Source organism: Phalacrocorax carbo, chromosome Z (genome assembly GCF_963921805.1).
Source record: "Phalacrocorax carbo chromosome Z, bPhaCar2.1, whole genome shotgun sequence".
NCBI lineage: Eukaryota > Metazoa > Chordata > Aves > Suliformes > Phalacrocoracidae > Phalacrocorax > Phalacrocorax carbo.
In genome coordinates, this window is record NC_087548.1 from 4,806,414 (window position 1) to 4,829,239 (window position 22,826).

The 22,826-nt window shown below is 41.2% G+C and overlaps 1 protein-coding gene across 2 annotated transcripts in view; it reads right to left on the minus strand.

Annotated features, from left to right (window-relative positions):
• Positions 1-22,826, minus strand: part of LOC104045056 (protein fem-1 homolog C) — a 37,140-nt gene that overhangs the window by 9,595 nt on the left and 4,719 nt on the right. Inside the window, exon 2 of one of the 2 annotated variants that reach the window (XM_064438226.1) lies at positions 9,631-10,574. In XM_064438226.1, coding sequence (XP_064294296.1) covers positions 9,631-10,574 — 944 coding nt within the window. Of the gene's footprint in view, positions 1-4,814; positions 10,575-22,826 lie in introns of those variants that run through there. The other variant, XM_009504983.2, reaches the window with a different exon arrangement.

Genomic DNA, 22,826 nt, shown 5'->3' on the forward strand with positions numbered 1-22,826 from the left:
GTCAGGTGTGAGAGAAAGGTACCCCTTCAAGGAAGATAGTGTATTTTGCCTAGGAAAATGGATGACCATGGAGAAAGGTATCCAGTACCTGAGGGAACTAGCCATGCTTGAGGTGGTTTATGGTGACCTGGATGATGAACAGTCACCCAAAGATCCAGATGAAGCCCAGTGCACACAACCTGTGTTGCGGAAGTTTGTACAGAGCGCACCATTGACGCATGGGAACTCATTGGCAGTAATGTCCTGGAAAGATGACAAGGCACCAATGGTGGCGGAGGTGAATGATAAACTCCAGGAGTATGAATCAAATATCTCTTCCTCCCTTAGCTCAGCTGTGGAGAAACTGTCCCAGAAGGTTCAGAAGATCGAAGAGGATATGTTCTACTCCCCACCAGTACGGACCAGTATCTCAGCCATTAGGAGTAAGCGTCCCTCTGATCAAGAGAGAGGATACACGCCACGGGCCACGCAGGTTTTACCTGCGTGACCATAGAGGGGCCATGAGGATGTGGGATGGAAAACCTACCTTGACCCTAGAAGCACAGGTATGTGAGCTGCAAAGAAAAAAATATCACTCAGGAGAGCTGCTGCTCCAGTTTCCAGTGAGCAATTCCCCAGACAGAGGAGTAGAAGCGCTAATTTTAGTTCTGATCCTAATAGAGACACTTGTGATTTGTATTTACAAGAAGTAACTGATGAATACTATGATCAGGACTAGGGACCCCTGCCCCTGCCTCCAACCAGGTAGAGGAAAGGGATAACCGGGCTTACTGGACTGTGTGGGTCCGATGGCCTGGCACATCTGACCCACAGGAGTATAAAGCTTTAGTGGACATCCCCCATGCACAGTGAACCTTAATGCCATCAAACTATATAGGGGCAAAACCCATCAGCATTGCTGGAGTGACAGGGGGATCCCAAGAGCTAACTGTATTGGAGCCCGAAGTGAGTCTAACCAAGAATGAGTGGCAAAAGCACCCCATTGTGACTGGCCCAGAGGCTCCATGCATCCTTGGCATAGACTACCTCAGGAGAGGGTATTTCAAGGACCCAAAAGGGTACAGGTGGGCTTTTGGTGTAGCTGCCTTGGAGACGGAGAGAATTAAACAGCTGTCTACCTTTCCCGGTCTCTCAAAGGACCCTTCTGTTGTGGGGTTGCTGAGGGTCAAAGAACAACAGGTGCTGATTGCCACCACAACAGTACACCGGCGGCAATATCGCACCAACCGAGACGTCCTGATTCACATCCATGAGCTCATTCGTTGACTGGGGAGCCAAGGAGTGATCAGACCCGCTCACCCTTTAACAGTCCCATATGGCCAGTGTGGAAGTGCTTTGAAGAAAGTACCTTCAAAAGCTTTTTCCCAGGGGACCTTACTAAGCAGTTCCCTGAGCAACCTGAAGTCTGCTCTCCTCATATCCAGAGTTGAGGGCTTACTGGAAGTTTTCCTCCTGTCACAATAGATTTTAAACTTGACTGCTTCATGGTCACTCTGGCCAAAGTGGCCACTTCACCCACGAGGCCCTGGCTGTTAATAAGTAACAAGTCGAGGAAGGCAACCTTCCTGGTCAGTTCCCTTAGTACTTGTACCAAGAAGTTGTCATCCAGATGGTTTATCATCATAGAATCATTAAGGTTGGAAAAGACCTCTAGGATCATCAAGTCTAACCATCAACCCAACACTACCAGGCCTCCTAAACCATGCCCTGAAGTGTTGTATCTACCCTTCTTCTAAATACCTCCAGGGACGGCGACTCTACCACCTCTCTGGGCAGCCTGTTCCAATGCCTGACCACTCTTTCAGTAAAGAGATTTTTCCTAATATCCAATCTAAACCTCCCCTGATGCAGCTTGAAGCCATTTCCTCTTGTTCTATCACTAGTAACTTGGGAGGAGAGACCAACAACCACCTCGCTACAACCTCATTTCAGGTAGTTGTAGAGAGCAATAAGGTCTCCCTTCAGCCTCCGCTTCTCCAGACTAAACAACCCCAGTTCCCTCAACTTCTCTTTATAAGACCTGCTCTCCAGACCCTTCACCAGCTTCGTTGCCCTTCTCTGGACACGCTCCAGCACCTCAATGCCCCTCTTGTCCTGAGGGGCCCAAACCTGAGCACAGTATTCAAAGCGCGGCCTTGAAAAACACAACAAAAATGCAATGGAAAGGAAAACAACGAGAGGCGCGAAACCCGGGGGGGCAGGGGAAGGGAGGGGGGAGGGAATGAACCGCCAAAACAAACCACACACAACACAGCCAGTCACTGCCTGCCGACTCAATGCCACGCCTTTTTTCAAGCTGTAAACTGCCCCCATTAATATACTGGTCATGGTGTCACATGGTATGGAATGACCATGCCATTGGCCAGTCGGGGTCAGCTGCCCCCACTGTGGCCCTGCCCCTCCCAGCCTCCCGCCGATGCAGCAGAGAGTGGGAAGCTGGAAAGGTATCCCCAACTATGACAGGCATCACAGTGAAAAGAATTAATCCCTTCTCCACCAAAACCAGCACACCTTGTTTGAAGAACCAGGCAGATGTATAATAGACAAACAAGGTGAACCTGGCATGACTTCCAATTCTCTCACTTCCTAACTAATACCATTTAAAACCAGCATGAACTGCTTAAGGCATAAGCGTGGGCCAAATATTCCTAAGTGCTTCCCATTTCAGCATGGGCTTGGAGTCAGCCACAGCTGTGGCAAACACTGGGAAACAGGAAACACCTGGGAGCAATTGGGAACAGTAGAGACAGAGAACACAATGTGAAACAATGGAATGGCTAGAAAAGGGTCATCAGAGGTAGAGGGAAATTTGAACTCATAGGTCTTTATGTTTGAATAGACACCATTCCTCATCCTCTGCACCAGACTTTCATCAGCAGAAAGGGGCTGACTTATTTGGCAGCTGATTCCAACTAGCAGTGCAACATAAGGGCAGATGGGAGAGGCAGAGTGGACAGCTGAGTTCAGTGGGTGTGAAGGCAAATCATCACATCTGGAGAAACACTTCTGCACAAAGAATCAGAGTTGGAAAATTCATCTCAGGTATGGACAGAGATGACAGGTTTTGCATAGGCACAGTTTAGATAGCCAGCAGACACTTCTGGGCTAAACATCTATCATCATCTGCAACTGCAGAGAGATTGTGGTGGGTTGACCCTGGCTGGATGCCAGGAGCCCACCAAAACCATGCTATCACTCCCCCTCCTCAGCTGAACAGGGGAGAGAAAAATATAATGAAGGGCTCATGGGTCAAGATAAAGACAGGGAGATCACTCAGCAGTTACCATCACAGACTTGACTTGGGGAAATTAGCTTAATGTATTACCAATCAAATCAGAGTAAGGTAATGAGAAAATGAAAACTGAATCTTAAAACACCTTCCTCCCACCCCTCCCTTCTTTCCAGGCTCAACTTCACTCCTGATTTTCTCTACCTCCTCCCCTCTAACTGGAACAGGGGGATGGGGAATGGGGGGTGCAGTCAGTTCATTATGCTTTATTTCTGCTGTTCCTTCCTCCTTGTGGACACAGACACATGCAGACACTCTCTCTCTCTCCCCTCATACTCTTCCCCTGCTCCGGCATAGGGTCCCTCCCACAGGAGACAGTCCTCTATGAACTTCTCCAATGTGAGTCCTTCCCACAGGCTACAGTTCTTTGTGAACTGCTCTGGTGTGGGGTCCTCCACAGGCTGCAGGTGGATATCTGCTCCACCATGGACCTCCATGGGCTGCAGGGGGACACCATAGTCTTCACCAAGGGCTGCAGGGGAATCTCTGCTCCAGCACCTGGAGCACCTTCTTCCCTGACCTTGGTGGCTGCAGGGTTGTTTCTCTCACATATTCTCACTCCTCCCTCTGTCTGGTTTTCCCCCCCTTCTTAAATATGTTATCCCAGAGGCAATACTACCGTTGCTGATGGGCTCAGCCTTGGCCAGTGGTGGGTTCATCTTGGAGCTTTCAGCAGCTTCTCACAGAAGCCACCCCTGCAGGCCCCCCCACTACCAAAACTGTGCCACACAAATCCAATACAGAGATGAATAATGATGTGATTCTTTCCAGAGAAAACTATACTTGATTCAGTAAGTCATCTATATAGCAATTATCTTACTGTGAAAGCTCTGGACCAATTTTCCTCATCCAGTGCCTCATCTTAATGCTGTTTGTTACCAATTAAGAATTAATCTAAATAAACTCTGAAATGAAGTGTACACTGCCTTTTGACTACTGTGCATAACTGTAAAGATCTCAAAATTCTGATAGTAACGTTCTACAGAACAGAAGACTTCTGAAGACTTCTTTAATAAGGATCTTGCCGTAACTGTCTCACCCTTGGAGTGGTTTTTTTTTACTCTTTTTAAATTATGGAAGCAATAGGGAAGATACTTCAAAAGCTATTAAAAAATTAATTTGTGCAACATTCTTGGAAAAGTGTCTGTTGCTTATTTATTACAAGATCTTGCTAGTTACTTTTGTTTATGCTATAAACAAACACTACTATGTTTTAACTGAGTTAACAGCATGACCAACTGCATTTTCTAGAAAAACTGTGAGTGTGTCTCCTGTATCCTCCAGTTTAAGCCTTTTCCTTACTACTGCCCATCACCAGAATTCAAAGGTTTGGCTGGACCGCCATTTCATAGGAAGAGAATGAAACATGATAGTCTGTTTAAGGTATAATAATTAACAACAAGAAGATCAAAGTCTAAAGCTGCAGCATTCACATTTAACTATTCATACTCAACTGAAAAAAGAGGTTTAGCAACTGGTATTAGAGTAACCCTAAAGAAAACAGATATATAGACTCAGACAGGTGTTATCCAAAACACTTTTTTAATGTAATCTGCATTTGGAGACTAAAGAGAGTAAGAGCAGAGAAATATATTTGTTATTCCTTTTTTTACATTATAATTGAAGCTAAACTAAAAAAAGAAAATGCAGTATTTCAATATATGGAATTGATATATTTGAATTTATAATTGAAATATTTCAATTACTTGGAATTCCCCTGCACAGGAAGTCTTTGTGATAGAATGGAACACAAATACAGAGTTAGTTAAAACCAAATGATCAGTAACTTTTCATTCTGCTCACTGAGGGTTCAACAGTTACTTTCACACCCAAAGCAAAGATATTTGAACAATGTAAACCAAACTATATTTGTCTAGTATTTCTTCATCATATTCCTCAAAGTTACTTTGAAGCATTAAATACCACTTCACTTCATTGTAGTCACAGAACACAGAAATTAGTTTTAAGTCTTTGTACTCACATTTGTCAATATTTTAGAGTCTAGCAGTCATCCCACTCTACAATTCAAAGCACAAGGAAGCTATTTCCAGAGTAGCCATATCCTGCCACTATTAACTTGCAGTTGATGTAAAACTGGAGAGGCACATGTCTTTTCTGTTAAGGTTTTTATCCTTTTTTAATCCTTTAGTAAAAATTTTGCTATAGCATTCCATTCCTTCTATAAGATAACATTTTATATAAGTGGAAAGAGTTTAATTTCAACCAGTTTCAAAACAGTTGTTAAAAGAGAACTTTTGGTATTTAGGTAATATATAAAAATACCTCCTATCCAAGGACTGTTGCAGAGTATACATAAAAAAAAAAACCCACCATGCTGTTGCCTTGCATTTTAAAAAGTGCCTTTATACCATGTGCTTAACAGTCAGAACCTCAGAGACACCACAGACAGCTGGAATCGTTACTGACATAAGCGATATAAAAATAGCAATCTACTTTTAGTATTTGGCAAGAACGGCTTTTTGTTGTTGTTGTTAAACACAATACTTTTCATCTTCCTGGCTGAAGTATTTCAGTGGAAGACCAAGAAGATTAGAAGAAAGAGTGCTTTGAGTATTTATTAAAAAAATAAATCTAACTTCAGAGGTCTAAACAAGCAAGGGGGTATCAGTATTCTTGTCTTTAAAAATACATACCTGCAAATTATTTAATCTATTTTTAAATCTATTTCACCCCCACAGGGCATACAATTTTTTCCTCAATATTCTTAAGATCTTTATGGGTTGGCAGCTCTGAAAAAGTAGTTTTAATCAGAAAAAAAAACAAATGGGAAGATAAGAACATAAAAAGAATGAGTTAATATGACAAAAACCAATAACAGTTCTGTGTGTTCTGAATGCTCTTTATCTCCTTGGCCTTACTATAGTTTGTGTTCAGCTAGCAACACTATTGCATTTAGCATCAACATGTTTCAGTAAAATAATCTTATTCCAATTTCTGAATGGGTAATAAGAATAAAAAAAAGTCAACAACAACAAAAAAACTGGTCCAGAAAGTTGGTATCTATACTTAAGTGGAGATATTCCTGGTTTGAATTAGGGGCTGAGGGGGCAAAACTGCTACTACCCATTAGCGCTGGCCATAGTGGCACAGACATCTCAGACAGGGCCTACTGTCTTTATGCTCCTTCCCAATCAGTAAATCCTTAACTAACCCCTAACACATTACCCAGCATAGGCTCTACACCAATTTCTTTTAAAATGAAGCAAAAATTAAATGGGGGTAATGTACACATACAGGGTTAAATAGAAAGTGGAATTAAATGCATTAACTTATCCATCTGGTCACCTAAGCTTGAATATCTGACATCATCACAGTTAAGAATTCAGCAGATAGCCTCATAACCTTGCAAAATTAAATTATGAATATAGGTGATAATATCTACCAATACACATCAATCCTAAAGGTTAAGACAGAATTACATACAGTAAATCAGTACTTCATATGTTAAAAACAAACAGAAAACCCCCAAAACCCAAGTAGCTAAAAATAAGCCCTGTAAGGCCTGGCAATTTTCACTAGATTTACACATATTAGATAGTTATATGCTTTCTCTTCTGGAGTGTTTTCCATTCAAAACTTTGCTAACAATAGCAGGACATACTACCATAAATTTTTAGTTCTATTTCTGGACTAATAATCTCAAAGTAACTTATTTTAAACAGGATATTATACAGTTATAAAGACAAATTCAAATTGCAAGCACTAAAGAGCAGTACAGATTTCAGAGTATAAAACAGTGATCTAGAAATCCCTTTCTCTGTGACCTATATAAAGACTATTTTTTATTACTTGAAGTATAATGTGGGTCATTTCTAGCATGGTATGATTTGTTGATTACACCAACTTACAGAGTAGTAGAGAAGCATATCAAAAATAAGAAATACAAAAATCAAGCTACTTGTTCTCACAACTGACAGCCTGGGTGGTGTGTAGTTTAATCATTACAAATCAGGAAAAAAAATCAGCCAATTTAATAGAAGTTTACTGCTGCACATTTGCAAGAGAAACAAATAGGATTTCCTTATACACAGAATTTCATACAGTATAGGTATGCCATGGGACAAACAGGTGAAAATTGTTTCAAAATAAGAGTTTGAAAGTGGCAATATACAAATAGCACTACTTTCAGCATATCTTTGTTTAAAAGTATCCCAATATTTTCCCCAAGAATGGCTAAGCTTGTTGACTCCACCCTGTACACTAAGAGAAAACCTAAACCAGCCAAAAAGCAAGGATGAACTACTTCTTTTTATATATATACTCTTTTATACTCTCAAGACATTCTTCTTCAACTTAATTCACAAAAGAAAAATACTCCGACATCAAATTTAAAAAAACCCTCCTAAATATTTTTTTCCTTTATCTACTTAATTTGGCTTTTAAATATCTCGGTCACCAACAAAAGCCTAAATCAACTTGTTGAGTTTCTGGAGCAAGAAACCCATTTACTGCCCATCACTGAAATGTCAAGTCAACAATATCCAATATGCTAGAATACTAAATTTGTAGGTAAACTGTATTCTACTCAACACAAATTAATTTCACTTAGACATTTGCAGGGCTAATGTGCCATAATAAATTCTACTATTAATCAACAGTAAAGTGCTGAATTATATTAAATATCTGAATCTCGCTCTCCTTTATGAAATTCTTTTATAGATTTCTTATCAAGTCAAAAGAGCCCTTTCTGTTGTAAAAGTTAAGCTATTATGGAAATATTATAAAAATAGGTATGTTTAATTGGGAGCTATATATACACAACAGAACTTTCTTTAAGTACAGCTGACAGCTAATAGAGATGGAAAGAAACATGCATTTATAAAGATATTTAAAATGAAGGAGACAATTTCTATTACTCTGGCATACAGCCATTTACTATATTATAATGATACTAGATGGTGCCTATATATATTTCTGGACTGATAAGCATCACACCACCAACGTGCTTTAGTTTCTTTTGTAGCTAAAGAAGTTGATTTGTAAATTTAAACTATGGCATACATTTAATCTATTTCTCATTAGAGTGTATCATTAAGTTTGAGGTTCAACTTTGAACAAACTTTACATCTAGTCACATAACCAACACAAGCAAGACATTAGTGCAAAAGGGAAGCTGTCAGTTGTACATGATGAGGACTCTTCCCCTAACTGCATGATGTGAGAGAACGATTATCAGATTAAACTTTCAAGTGGATTACCATGAGAACAAGAGAGATTTTCTTCTCCCAAATATAGCACAGATTTCCAGAGGATCAAGAGGAAAGCAACCTTAGCCTACAGCTAGAATAAAAAAGTTAAACCCCAGTTCGGAAAGGTGATATGTAGCTCTAAAATTTGTCATGCTATGAAGGCAGCATTCTCAAAAAGAGCTCCAAACAAAACTGCAAATCAAAATGGGCATTTAAGTTGAAATTGACCAACTGCTGCACGGAAATATGTTCACACACAACAGTCACATTTAAGTCAGTGCATAGAGAAGATAAAAAGCACTTATGGTATTTGCAAATGTTAACAAGTCTATACAACTTTCACAGTTTAAGAAGTCCATAGAAAAAGAATAGAGTAATAGTAGAAATGCTCAAGCAAAATAAAAAAAGATGACCCTCCAACTGTATAAAATTCACACAACAGTTGTAGTAAAAAGACATCAGTGGAAAATATTCAACTCAGTCCTAAACACTTCCACCAGGCAAATAAGACCTGAATAGACAAGCCTTTGGCAAACAATTTTTAGTCTAAATATGGCACTACATTTCTAAATATTCCACAAAATATAATATATGGCACATTCAAATATTGGTTAACCAACTCTGCAGATGCAATGCTAACAACACTTTAGCCAATGAGAGCAAAATGGAGCAAACTAAGGGAATATTGGTATATCACAACAGTGCTCAAGAAAAACATTGTCACCATGTCATGCTTCAACAACAGCACTCTGGTACTGCACACTATTATCTATGGAGCAAAACAAATTTCTCTAGTTTTTCAGGGATGTGCCCTGCATAGCATATGTTATGATTCACTAGAACACGAGCAGCAAGACACTGCAATGTAGTATGATTTATAGGTTGGATTAAGTTTTTTGCTATTTTCTTCTCATCCAGCAAATCACTAGCAGTTTGTTTATGAGAGTTTGTGGCATCAAAGTGTGAACCTGACTTGATAAGAAAATTCATGATGCCTGGATGGTTGTTCAGTGCAGCAATATGTAAAGGACTGTTGTTATCAGAGTCTCTGACATTTATATTAGCACCACACTCCACCAGGATAGCAGTAACTTGTAGAGAAGGGAATTTACAAACTGGGTAGCGACTCACACATGTAGTATTCTTGTCAACAGCAAGGTGAAGTGGACTGAAGTTATTCTTCCCTCTAGGCTGAAGCTTAAGAAACTTGTAAATAGTCTGTTTCTTAAAATGCTCCTGTTCTGAGCTGCAAGGTACTTTTTCCAACAAGCAAATTAAATGCAAAATGATAGAAAGGGCTTTGTTCAGTTGTATTGGATCAGGAGGGCACTGTATTTGTTTCATGGCCCGCTCTATTTCAAGAACACTTTTGCACAGTATACCCATGAGATCATTAAATGTAACAGTAGTACCTAGCAGGCCCTTTGCCCTGTCCTGCAGCATAAAGGAGAAGAGTTCAGCAAATGATAGTAAACTGCTGGCTGTCATAGGGCTCAGTGGATCTAGATTGCTCTGCTGCATGTCCAAAGCATATTTCCATAAGTTGATGCATCGCTTAAAGTTTCCAGAGTCTGCATAGACAGCACCTCTATATCTAATATAGTAGGACGTATCTGGGTGAGAAGGACCAAGAATACGTTCTCTAATTAATAGTGCTTGCATTCTCATCTCATCAGGGTCTGCAATAAGATTTTCTAGCTCTTCTGAGCTGTTTACCTCTTTAGTATAATCATAGGCCATAATTAGTGTTTGTGGCACAGGTTTGTTCAGGATACTAGTCCTATCCCTGTATCTCATTTCCATAGCTCGCTTCCAGTATTTCAAAGCACCAAGCAAATCTCTCTTTTTGTCCACGAATGTTGCTCCTAGAAGTTCCAGAGCATTTATACATTCTATCTTACTGGTCTGCTCATGTTGGGTCAGAAAGTCCACAATATTTGTGTGGCCTGTCACACTGGCTGACAGAAGGGGAGTCATCCCATAGCCATCCTTTTCCATCTTAGCACAATACTTGAGAAGCATCTTCATGATCTCTAAACTTCCAGATTCTGCACAGTCATGTAATGCAGTGTTTCCTAGCAAAAGAAGAAAAACAATTACATAAATCATAATCAAATTATAGTAGAAATATCACCACACTAATAGTTACAAAAATAAAAATAAAAACTGTTTTGACATCTACAGACTATGAAAGGATTAAATGATGAGTTTAAACATTCAAGAACTGATTAAAGCATCAAGGCTACCAGGCAGTTATACAAATAAAAATGCTTGACATTATTACCCAAAATAATTAAACAGATTTTAAGGACACTTATGTCTCATTATTCAAAAATTAAACCAGAATTGTCTACTACATGAACAATTTTGTATCTGCTTTCAAGTATAAAACAGAAACCTAAGCTTGTCATCTTAAGTGGTTATATTTTCCCTTCTTCCCTTGTCAAATTTCCTTCCTTCCTCCCTATCACCATCCACCATAAAAAAAAAAAATCTGTATAAAAATTAAAGCTATGATAACTCAACATTGGTCTTGCTCACCTCCACACTGTGCCTCCTCTTCTCTCTTTCATCCAAAGCCTTTGATTAAAGTGTTCCAAGGTAATAATTGTACACAAAGGCAAATACAACTCATCACAACAGGCCCTTCATCTCAGCTGGGGCCTCAGAGACTGCCAGAATATTCTGAGGGACCTGCTTATTTTGTCAATCCTATGTATACACACAGACAAACTATTCTGAGTACTTTATTAGGTCTTTATCCTGAAGTCTCACATTAACCCCTCTGCTCAGGATTAAAAAAAAAAAAATCCAAACAATGCCTTCAACACACAACATGCGGCCATTTGTCTTATAAGTCTTATAATTTACATTAAGATTATTTCTCATTAAGAGAACATGCAATGTCATGCTAAAGGCATTCAGGTGACACTCACACTATGTAGTGATATTTCCAGCAAGCACTAGTGCCACCTGACCAAAAAACATATTTGCAGCAAATTAAAAAGAAAACATTGCACAGCATAGTTAAATATTTAACTACTATGCTTCAAGTAGAAGAAAATTTTGCTTAAGATCATACATGAGTATTTCACTGGGGGAGATGGGAAGACGGATGACCAATAACTCCCCACCTCCCCCCCAACATAATAAAGCTTCTTGTGTGGTTGCTTTTAGAACTACACAATTTAAACCCAGATTCTTTTTCATGTATACTACAGATTCAGGCATACCAACTTTTCAGTCTCCCACTACATTAGCATGAAAATAATTAACAGCACATCCATGTAAAAATTCCACCCCCCCAACTAAAATGTCCTATACCACTAGCCTTGCAAATTCTTATTTACCGGCCATCAGATCATCAGTATCTGTTACATCATCAGCAAGCTTCCACATTCTCAAGTGAGACCTCCTTTTCCAAGGATTCTGTACATTCATAGTCATCTGATTCAGCTTTTAAAAAGTTTCCTAAAACTTCCTCATTTGCCTTTTTGGCAGGCTTTTTTTCTATGCCAACAAAACACTGATTTTCAGTGGGCTTTGCTGTTGTATTTCTAGATCTATAACAGAACTGAAGTAGGTAGGGAAACAAAGCAGTAGTCTTTAACTCTTCAGCTGATGTTTGGGAAAAGTGCATTTTTGTAGGTATACAGCCTCCTGATCAACAGCTTAGAATGACCTTTGTACATTTTCTTAATGCACTCCCCCCTTCCCCAGGTGCTGATCTCTAGAACATGCAGTTCACTCTAATATAAAGAGTATTTAGCCAGTAAAATTCAAATCAGTCCCTAAAGCATGCCTGAGATTTCTCTTAAAAGCTGAACACTGAATTGAAATAAACTGAAAATAAGACGGAGGTAAAGGCTTTCCGTTAACAAATTCTTTCTGCCCAGAATGTATTGTTTATGCTGTCTTAAATAGGTTAAATTCAAATGCAAAAATATTTGAAGTTGGTACATGTATATATCTATCTACAAGAAAAAAAAAGACTCGTATTAGTTAAATACATTTCAGAAATAGAAAATTTTGTTCCTTGTTCTTATTTCAATTATAAGAACCTGAATTAAGTTTATGTAAATAATCTTGGTATCTTCTAGCTTTTGGCTTCACAGCATTCTTATTTCATTTTTAATGAGAAACTTGGTAAGGGAATATGAAGTGAGAGTTTGAAGAAAAAAAAAGCAAAATTCAGAAATATCTGGTGAAACCTGACTGTCCTCTAAATTCAATACCTACTTATCACCAGCAGAACTAGATACTTTAGATCTACAATCAAACCTCTATCCTGTCTTTTGACTTAGATTATGAAGTAGTAGCTTGCTTTTATCTTCTGTAGATAAACCACTAGGATGAGAACAAGCGTATCTAAGAGTTTTGTGAGTTTTGGTATACAGCAGAAGGATGTAGAAACTCAAGGTTTATTTAGATGAAAGTGTTCTAGTGGGCACAGAACAGCCTCTGTTCCTCTGCTAGTATTCCAGCAGTCCCCTCCTCACTTTCTCTTCTAATCTTTCAATTCCTGAAACTTTACATGCAAATTAATCTGCTGCTTCTTCCTCAAACTTGCTTGTGGACCATCAGAGGAAGAACTGACAGCACATTTCAAGACTTGCTTATTGCTCTCAATACCAGTAACCAGACAGTGGTAAGGAAGAACAGTAGTTATTCAAGATAAACCGAGTCTCAATCCAAGCATGCTGGATAATAAGAATTTAGCTACCACACTAATCAAATTCATACCAAAGGCGTGCAAAAAGCTATTTTCAAAAGACTATGACTAAAGGTTAACAGGTTTTTACAATTATAGTAAAACAGGAGCCGTGATCCCATTTTATCCCCTCAAACAATTTTTAAGTGCAAGTTCCAAGCATTAAACCCCCCACAAAAAAAACCCAACCCCCAACTCCCCCCCCAAAAAACCCAAACCAACAACCAAAATCCAACCCACAAAGCATTAGATTGTTTATTAACATACAGTGAGCTTAACTTGCTAAATGTTCTTTTTCTAGTACATTTCTGAATAGTGGCCAACTATTTTACTATCACTTACAAAAAAAGTAGGCTGAAGAAGACACCCCATGCAAAGTGGCACCCAAAATTATCTGTTAGGTCAAGACTCATGAAACTAAAACCAGGTCTTAATAGGAAGTGATTTTCAGTCTCAAAACTCCTAGGCAATCTTTGTCACTAATGGAACATTAAGTCGTCAGTGACAGGAGCTTCACCTATAAACTGGTCTAGTCACACTACAGTTTCTACCGAGTCCAACAAAATTACCAGTAACAGGAACAGATATTTTTACAAATTTAGGTGGCTTAAAAATTTGGTTTGTCAACTGTAGTTTATTAATTATAATTCCTTCTTTCTATAAAGAAAACTGTTCATACATCCCAATTGACAAGCATGAGACCTTTAAATTCCTAAGGTGGAAAGAGATCAAAAGCAGACAAATACACAGAACCAGCTTGCCAATACACAGACACATTATAAAAGTCATTGTTGTAGTTCAGCCCCAGTTGGCAACTGAACACCACACAGCTGCTCACTCACTGCTCCCACCCCTGTGGGATGGGGGAGAGAATCAGAAGAGCAAAAGCAAGAAAAACTTGTGGGTTGAGATAAGAAGAGTTTAATAATTAAAATAAAATATTAATAGTAATAATGGTAGTAATAATAATAATAATATAATAAAAAGGAAAATAACGAGAGAGATAAATGAAGCCCAGAAAAAACAAACAAACAAACAAACAAAAAACCAAACCCCAAGCGATACAACCGCTCACCAACTGCCAACCGATGCTGCCAGATCCTGAGCCCCCGGCCAGCTCCCCCCTAGTAAATATACTGGACATGACATCATATGATATGGAATACCCCTTTGGCCAGTTTGAATCTGCTCTCTTAGCTGTGCCCCCTCCCCTCTCGGCTTCTTTGCACCCGGCAGAGCATGGGAAGCTAGAGAAGTCCTTGACCAGTACAAGCACTACCCAGCAACAACCAAAACATTGGCGTGTTATCAACATTGTTTTCATACTAAGTCCAAAGCACAGCACTATGCTAGCTACAGTAAAGAAAATTAACTCTATCCCAGCTAAAACCATGACGGTCATCTTGCTGTGCTGGAGAAAGTCTAGTTAAAATTTAACTATAGCTGTCAAACCAGACGTAAATACTGACTGGCTCCTCGGGCCATCTGCACTTCTGGAACACTCAGTGATGAAGCCAAAACCAGATCCGTCTGGGTGGAGGCTGAGCCACCAGTTAATGTAGCCAGTTTAGGGTGTATTCAAGTCCATATTACCTCACTATCAGCAGAGCTCTGAAACACAAGAAAGCTCTTTTTGGAGGGTGCCAATTCCAATGCCAGTCTAGACATGGCCTGGGATGAAAAAGAATCAGAACTACAAGTGTTTGCACCAATATATGTCAGAATCTTGTGTTAGCTGGGCAAATTTACATTTAACATTTAAATTTCAAAATATTAGTGTACATAGTTTAAGTTGTATTTGAGGTGTTAGTTGATTTAAAAAATAAAAAACCCTCTCAAAAATGTTTTAATACAGACCATACTGTACTTGTTAAAATACTAGTCATCCTTAGGTCACAGCTATTTCATCTTTATATGTTATCACTCACAATCCTCTATTTTCTACCTTCAAGTCAATATTTTCAAGATATTAGAAAAGTCATAACATAAAAGCATCTTAAAGACAAACAAATCAAAATCCACTAGTAACACCAAAGTTCTTAAAATTGCTTCACAACTACTGATATACAGTAGTGGCTGCACCTCACTTCAGTTTGACTGGATGGAATAAGGCCTTTATTCACAAGGGAAAAAAAGAGCAGAATTTTTAAATTTGTTTTTTTGCTTGTTTTTTCCAAAATTAATCTTGCCAAACAGACAAGACACAAACAAACAAAAAACAAAAAACACCCCCACAACCAAAAAAACCCACCAAACTCAACAAATCTGTCAGATTCCTTGATGTTTACTGCAAGGGAAGATTAATTAATTTTCATGTATACTAAACCACACTGGTCATACAGCAAAGATGGTGCATCCATATAATCCCCCTACTTCTTGGTCTGCCAAGTCTGTAAAAAACTCCCCCTGCCCCCCCAAGCAGGTTTGAGTATTATGCTTTTCAGTCTCCCACATAAATGATAACACTGGAATAGTGCTAGTTCTTGATATAGTACTACTATATGTATAACCTTGATAAGGTACTCATAGAGACTGAGGTCTGTGTACTTCTAAACTTTCCAAAATGAGCAAGTAAACCAAACAAGCCTCATTCGCCACATTATTTTACAAAGCCATTATAATCAATTACTGCACCATAGCTAATGGTATTTAAGAACAACAAGACTTCGAGTCATAGCATTATTTTGCATTTTCAAAATACATAATTCCCCTAACTTTTATGGTAGTATGGAGTATGATAAACAACAAAAAAAAGGGTTTCCAACCAAACGTTCTTGTGCAGATCTCAAGAGGTATCTAAATGAATACTGCTGGATTAGTCCAGCAGTTCTTATATTTTCTAATACTTAGAAGGGGGAAAAAATAGTCTTTTAGCTAGCAGATGTGTCTGTTAACAACTGACGGGAGACAGAGGTAGTAAAGACCATCAGTAAAACCCAGGAGTATCTTCTTGATGTGAAAGAGACCACGTTCCAAGCAACTCAGCAATGGAAAGAGTTACAAGCCACATTCAGAAAAAAAATCTGCCTTTCAAATAATTATTTTTTGAAAAAGAGTCCTTATTCCCTGCGCCATTATGAACACACCATCCTGGCTATCAAAGCTTGTGTACTTGATCTATAGCTTAACAACTTAATTGCAGAAAGGAAGGGAACGAGCCTCCATTATTAGAGCAGCTCTGATGAAAAGGGAGAAAGCAAAGTAACGAGGGGGGTCAGCAGAACTACTACCATGGACTTCTGGAGGTCAGACTTTGGCCTGTTCTGGGCACTGGTTGGGAGAGTCCCTTGGGAGGAAGTCCTGAAGGGCAAAGGGGCCCAGGAAGGCTGGGCTTTCTTCAAGAAGTGTTGCAGGCACAGGAACAGGCTGTCCCCAGGTGCTGCAAGATGAACTGGAACGGAAGACAACCGGCCTGGCTGAACAGGGAGCTTCTGCTGGGACTCAGGAAAAAAAAGGAGAATCTACCGCTCTTGGAAGAAGGGGCAGGTAACACAAGAAGAGTACAGGGATCTCATTAGGTCATGCAGAGAGAAAACTAGACAGGCAAAAGCCCAGCTAGAACTCAACCTGGCCATGGCTATAAGGGATAACAAGAAATGTTTTTACAAATACATTAGCAACAAAAAGAGATCCAAGGAGAATCTCCATCCTCTATTGGACGCGGAGGAGAACATTGCCACCGAGGATGAGGAGAAGGATGAGGTACTAAATGCCTTCTTTGCCTCAGTCTTTAAGTCAGACCAGTTATCCCCAGGGTATTCAGCCCCCTGAGCTGGAAGGCAGGGACGAGGAGCAGAATAAACCCCCCATAATCCAGGAGGAAGCAGTTTACGACCTGCTGAGCCACCTGGACACTCACAAGTCTATTTGGCCAGATGGGATCCACCCGAGAGTGCTGAGGGAGCTAGCGGAGGAGCTTGCCAAGCCACTCTCCATCATTTATCACCAGTCCTGGTTAACAGGGGAGGTCCCAGATGACTGGAGGCTTGATGATGTGATGCCCATCTACAAAAAGGGCCGGAAGGAGGATCCAGGGAACTACAGGCCAGTCAGTCTGACCTCGGTACTGGGGAAGGTTATGGAGCAATTTATCTTGAGTGAGCTCACCAGATATGTGCAGGACAACCAGGGGATCAGGCCCAGGCAGCATGGGTTTATGAAAGGCAGGTCCTGCCTGACCAACCTGATCTCCTTCTATGACCAGGTGACCCGCCTAGTGGATGAGGGAAAGGCTGTGGATGTTGTCTACCTGGACTTTAGCAAAGCCTTTGACACTGTCTCCCACAGCATCCTCCTAGAGAAGCTGGGTGCTCATGGCTTGGATGGGTGTACTCTTCGCTGGGTAAAACACTGGCTGGATGGCTGAGCCCAGAGAGTTGTGGTGAACGGAGCTAAATCCAGTTGTCGGCCGGTCACGAGCGGTGTCCCCCATGGCTCAGTGTTGGGGCCAGTCTTGTTTAATATCTTTATCAACGATCTGGATGAGGGGATCAAGTGCACCCTCAGTAAGTTTGCAGGCGACACCAAATTGGGCAGGAGTGTCGATCTGCTCGACGGTAGGAAGGCTCTGCAGATGGATCTGGACAGGCTGGATTGATGGGCTGGGGCCTATTGTATGAGGTTTAACAAGGCCAAGTGCCAGGTCCTGCACTTTGGTCACAACAACCCCATGCAATGCTACAGGCTTGGGGAGGAGTGGCTGGAAAGCTGCCTGGCAGAAAAGGACCTGTGGTGCTGATTGACATCTGGCTGAACATGAGCCAGCAGTGTGCCCAGGTGGCCAACAAGTCCAACAGCATCCTGGCTTGTGTCAGGAATAGTGTGGCCAGCAGGAGTAGGGATGTGATCGTCCCTTTGTACTTGGCACTGGTGAGGCCACACCTTGAATATTGTGTTCAGATTTGGGCCCCTCATTACAAGAAGGACAATTGAGTTGATGGAGCGTGTCCAAAGAAGGGCAACGAATCTGTTGAAGGGTCTAGAGAGCAAGTAGGTGGTTGTTGGTCTCTTCTCCCAAGTTACTAGTGATAGGACGAGAGGAAATGGCCTCAAGTTACGTCAGGGGAGGTTTAGATTGGATATTAGGAACAATTTCTTTACTGAACAGGCTGCCCAGAGAGGTGGTGGAGTCACCATCCCTGGGGATGTTCAAAGAACGTGTAGACATGGCACTTTGGGACATGGTTTAGGAGGCCTGGTGGTGTTGGGTTGTCGGTTGGACTTGATGATTCTAGAGGTCTTTTCCAACCTCAATGATTCTATGATTATGCAAAATATCAAAACATGCATTGCAATTTCTCAAAGTGCAACATCCAAGTATTCTGTCTGGAGTTAGACTAGAGGTATAACATCCCTTTAAAATGGTTTGCATGCAAAATATCTCTGTTTTGGAAATTAAATTAATTTAAAACAGAAAATTCAGTTCCAACAAACACAGCCCCAGGTACATCACCAACAAAGCCCAAATCCATAATTTTGAGGCGCAAAGCCTGCTATCACTTGAATTACAAGAGCAAGCATCTCCCCCACCCCCACACAAACACTGACTAGCCCAAAGAAGACTGCACAGAAACACATCAGCAAAACACTAATCAAGACTCCAGAAGTCTATTAACACTGTAAGGGAGCACTACCCTTTAACTACAGATCATTGGCAGGCTTCACAATGCAGCAGAATAGAAAACTGCATGCAGCCAAAATGCAGAACGTTCCTCCTGATCCAAGCACATGGGTAGGTGGTCTGTACCTCATTCAGAGTTTAGTTCTAGGGTTCTTCCTCCTCATGAATAAACTCAGGTTTCTGCCACTACAGTATTATCCATACCATTCCTTGTTTAAAAAGCAAAATTTTAAAAAGCTTTTTTAAAAAAAAAATGAAAAAAAACCCCCAACTCTCAAAAAAAAAACCCCAAAATTAATTTGCTGTTCGAGACCTCTGTTTCATACCAGCGAAATATATCAAGTTCTGTTAGTTTTGACCTGAAGCTTCTCAAACCAGGAGCAATGTACTGAAAAAGCCTCTAAATTAGGAAGACAATGACAAATTAACTCATATTGAAAGCATTGCTTGAGCTACTTTCTGCTTTTCTAAAAATGTCTTTAATTTTACAGGTACCTTTGCTATTTTCCACAATTTTAAAAGAAGAAAAAGAAGAATTTTCTTATCTTGTTTATCACTTTGTGCTGGTTTTGGTTGAGAAAGAGTTAATTCTCTTCACTGTAGTGCCTGTAGTAATCAGGGACCTTTCCAGCTTCCCATGCTCTGCCACCTGGGCAAGAGGCCCGTGAAGGGCTCTGGGGTGTTCATTCTCCCTTCCCCCTGCCTGGCCCGGGTTTCATGCATCTCTCATTGTTTTCCTTTTCATTGCATTATTGTTGCTGTTGTTGTTATAGTTTTATTTTAATTATTAAACTGTTCTGATCTCAAACCATGAGCTTTATTGTTCTGACTCTCTCCCCTGTCCCACCGGTGGGGGAGTGAGTGAGCGGCAGTGTGGGGCTGAGTTGCTGGCCAAACCACAACAGTCTCTTTTGGTGCCCAGCGTGGGGCTCAAAGGGTTTGGGATGATAACAGCTGCTGGTCACAGCACAATGCTCCATTTTTGCAGTATGTGATAAGATTGGTATGGGTTAGTTTAGTCTGTTGTGTTCTGCTGTGATTAGTGATGTTTTGCCTAAGAGATTTGTTATGCAAACACTGGTTTCAGCTTTATCTGGTATTTGGGGTTTTTGCTGAAACCATTACTGTACTTTGGATACCACCTTGTTGAGGCAATTAGCAATTATACTTCCTCCTCGGAGAGACTTTATATGGAGGAAATACAGAATGGTATCTTTGCAACTTTCTTCTATGATGTCTCCGCCTTTATTGCAACAACCTTTTTGTATCTTGAACATCCTTGGGTAGTTAAGATATACTTATTGTTAGTTTTTGGACATATTGCTTAAGTTTTGACTAAGGTTAGAAAGCTACTTAAGAATATCATCCAGGAATCTTCCCCAAGGCTTGATAGTTACGAGTGGCAGGGCATGTGGGATAGCATGGGCAAATACCTAGGGCAGTGGGCACACCCAGTGTTTTGGAGTTTCACCCCCAAACAAGTGCAGAATCCTGAAAAACTAGTAGAATATTTGGAGAAAGTATGTTATCACCCCAGCAATTCCAGAGAGACACAGATCACTGCAACGTGCTGGGGCCTGGCCCATGTGTACCAAGCCCTGCTCAACAGTATTCGGTGCTCGCAAGGGGAAGAGGTGGTCTCTGGATTGAAAGGCAAAGTGACAGGCACTGCGGCCACTCAAACCCCCATGACAACTACTGGACCTGACTCAGAGAATCAACCCGTGCCAGTATCAGTTGCCCCCATACACAAGAAGAAATATTGGAAGTGGACGTCAAGTCGTTTAGAACGGGATGATGAAAAAGCAGGGCCGTCACGAGGACAGGAGGAAGAAGTCATAAATGAAATATAGACCACCCGATCCCTGTCCTTCAGTGACTTGCAAGATATGCGAAAATATTTCAGACGTCATTCAGGTGAGCACATTGTCACCTGGCTGCTCCGATGCAGGGATAACGGGGCCAGTAGCCTGGAATTAGAGGGAAAAGAAGCCAAACAACTGGGATCCCTTTCTGGGGAAGGGGCCATTGTAAAAGCAATTGGAAATAAAACACAAGCCCTCAGTCTCTGGAGGCGACTCCTGTCCAGTGTGAGAGAAAGGTATCACTTCAAAGAAGATGTTACATATCGCCTAGGAAAATGGACAACTGTGAGAAAGGCATCCAGTACCTGAGAGAATTAGCCGTGCTTGAGGTGATTTATGGTGACCTGGACGATCAACAGACACCCAAAGATCCAGATGAAGCTGAGTGCACACGACCCATGTGGTGGAAGTTTGTACAGAGCGCACCATCCTCATATGCAACCTCATTGGCAGTAATGTCCTGGAGAGAGGACGAGGCACGAACAGTGGCAGAGGTGAATGATAAACTCGGGGATAATGAAGCAAACCTCTCCCCCTCCCTCATCTCTGCTGTGGAGAAATTGTCCCAAGAGGTCCAGCAACTGAAAGAAGATATGTCCTGCTCCCCACCTCTATGGAGTAGTGTCTCAGCCATTAGGAATAAGCGTTCTTCTGCTCAAAGGAGAGGATAAACACAACAGGGCACCCTACGGTTTTACCTGCATGACCATGGAGAGGACATGATGAGGTGGGATGGCAAGCCTACCTCGACCCTAGAGGCACGAGTATGTGAACTGCAAGGAAGAACAGTCACTCAGGGAGGCTCTTCCAGGAAAGCTGCTGCTCCAGTTTCCAGTGAGCAAGTCCCCAGACAGAGGAGTAGAACCACTGATTTTATTTCTGAGCTTAATAGAGATAATCTTCATTCATATTTACAGGAAGTGAGTCGCAAATGCCATGATCGGGACTAGAGGGGCCCTGCTTCCAGCCAGGTGGAGGAAAGGGATAACTGAGTTTACTGGACTGTGAGGATCCGATGGCCTGGCACATCAGACCCACAGGAGTATAAAGCTTTAGCTGACACTGGCGCACAGTGCACCTTAATGCCATCAAACTATATAGGGGCAGAACCCATCAGCATTGCTGGAGTGACAGGGGGATCCCAAGAGCTAACTGTATTGGATCCCGAAGTGAGCCTAACTGGCAATGAGCGGCAAAAGCACCCCATTGTGACTGGCCCAGAGGCTCCGTGCATCCTTGGCATAGACTACCTCAGGAGAGGGTATTTGAAGGACCCAAAAGGGTACAGGTGGGCTTTTGGTATAGCTGCCTTGGAGACAGAGGAAATTAAACAGCTGTCAACCTTGCCTGGCCTCTCTAAGGACCCTTCTGTTGTGGGGTTGCTGAAGGTCAAAAAACAACAGGTGCCGATCACGCCCAAAACAGTGCACCGGCGGCAATATTGCACCAAGCGAGACTCCCTGATTCACATCCATGAGATTATTCGTCAACTGGAGAGCCAAGGAGTCCTCAGTAAGACCCCCTCACCCTTTAACAGTCCCATATGGTCAGTGTGGAAGTCTAATGGACAGTGGAGGCTAACAGCAGGCTATTGCAGCCTGAATGAAGTCACTCCACCAATGAGTGCTGCTGTGCCAGACATGCTAGAAATTCAAAACGAGTACATAATGCATTGGAACAAGGTGGAGCTCTGGAACACCTTCAATACTTTGATGACATCATCGTGTGGGGCAACACAGCAGAAGATGATTTTGAGAAAGGGAAGAAAATAGTCCAAATCCTTCTGAAGGCTGGTTTTGCCATAAAACAAAGTAAGGTGAAGGGACCCGCACAAGAGATCCAGTTCTTAGGAATCAAATGGCAAGATGGATGTCGTCAGATCCCAATGGATGCGATCAACAAAAGAGCAGCCATGTCTCCACCAACTAGCAAAAAGGAAACACAAGCTTGTTTAAGTGGTGTGGGTTTTTGGAGTATGCATATTTCAAATTACAGTATGATCATAAGCCCTCTCTATCAAGTGACCCAGAAAAAGAATGATTTCAAACGGGGCCCTGAGCAATGACAAGCCTTTGAACAGAATAAACAGGAGATAGTCCATGCAGTAGCCCTTGGGCCAGTCCAGGCAGGA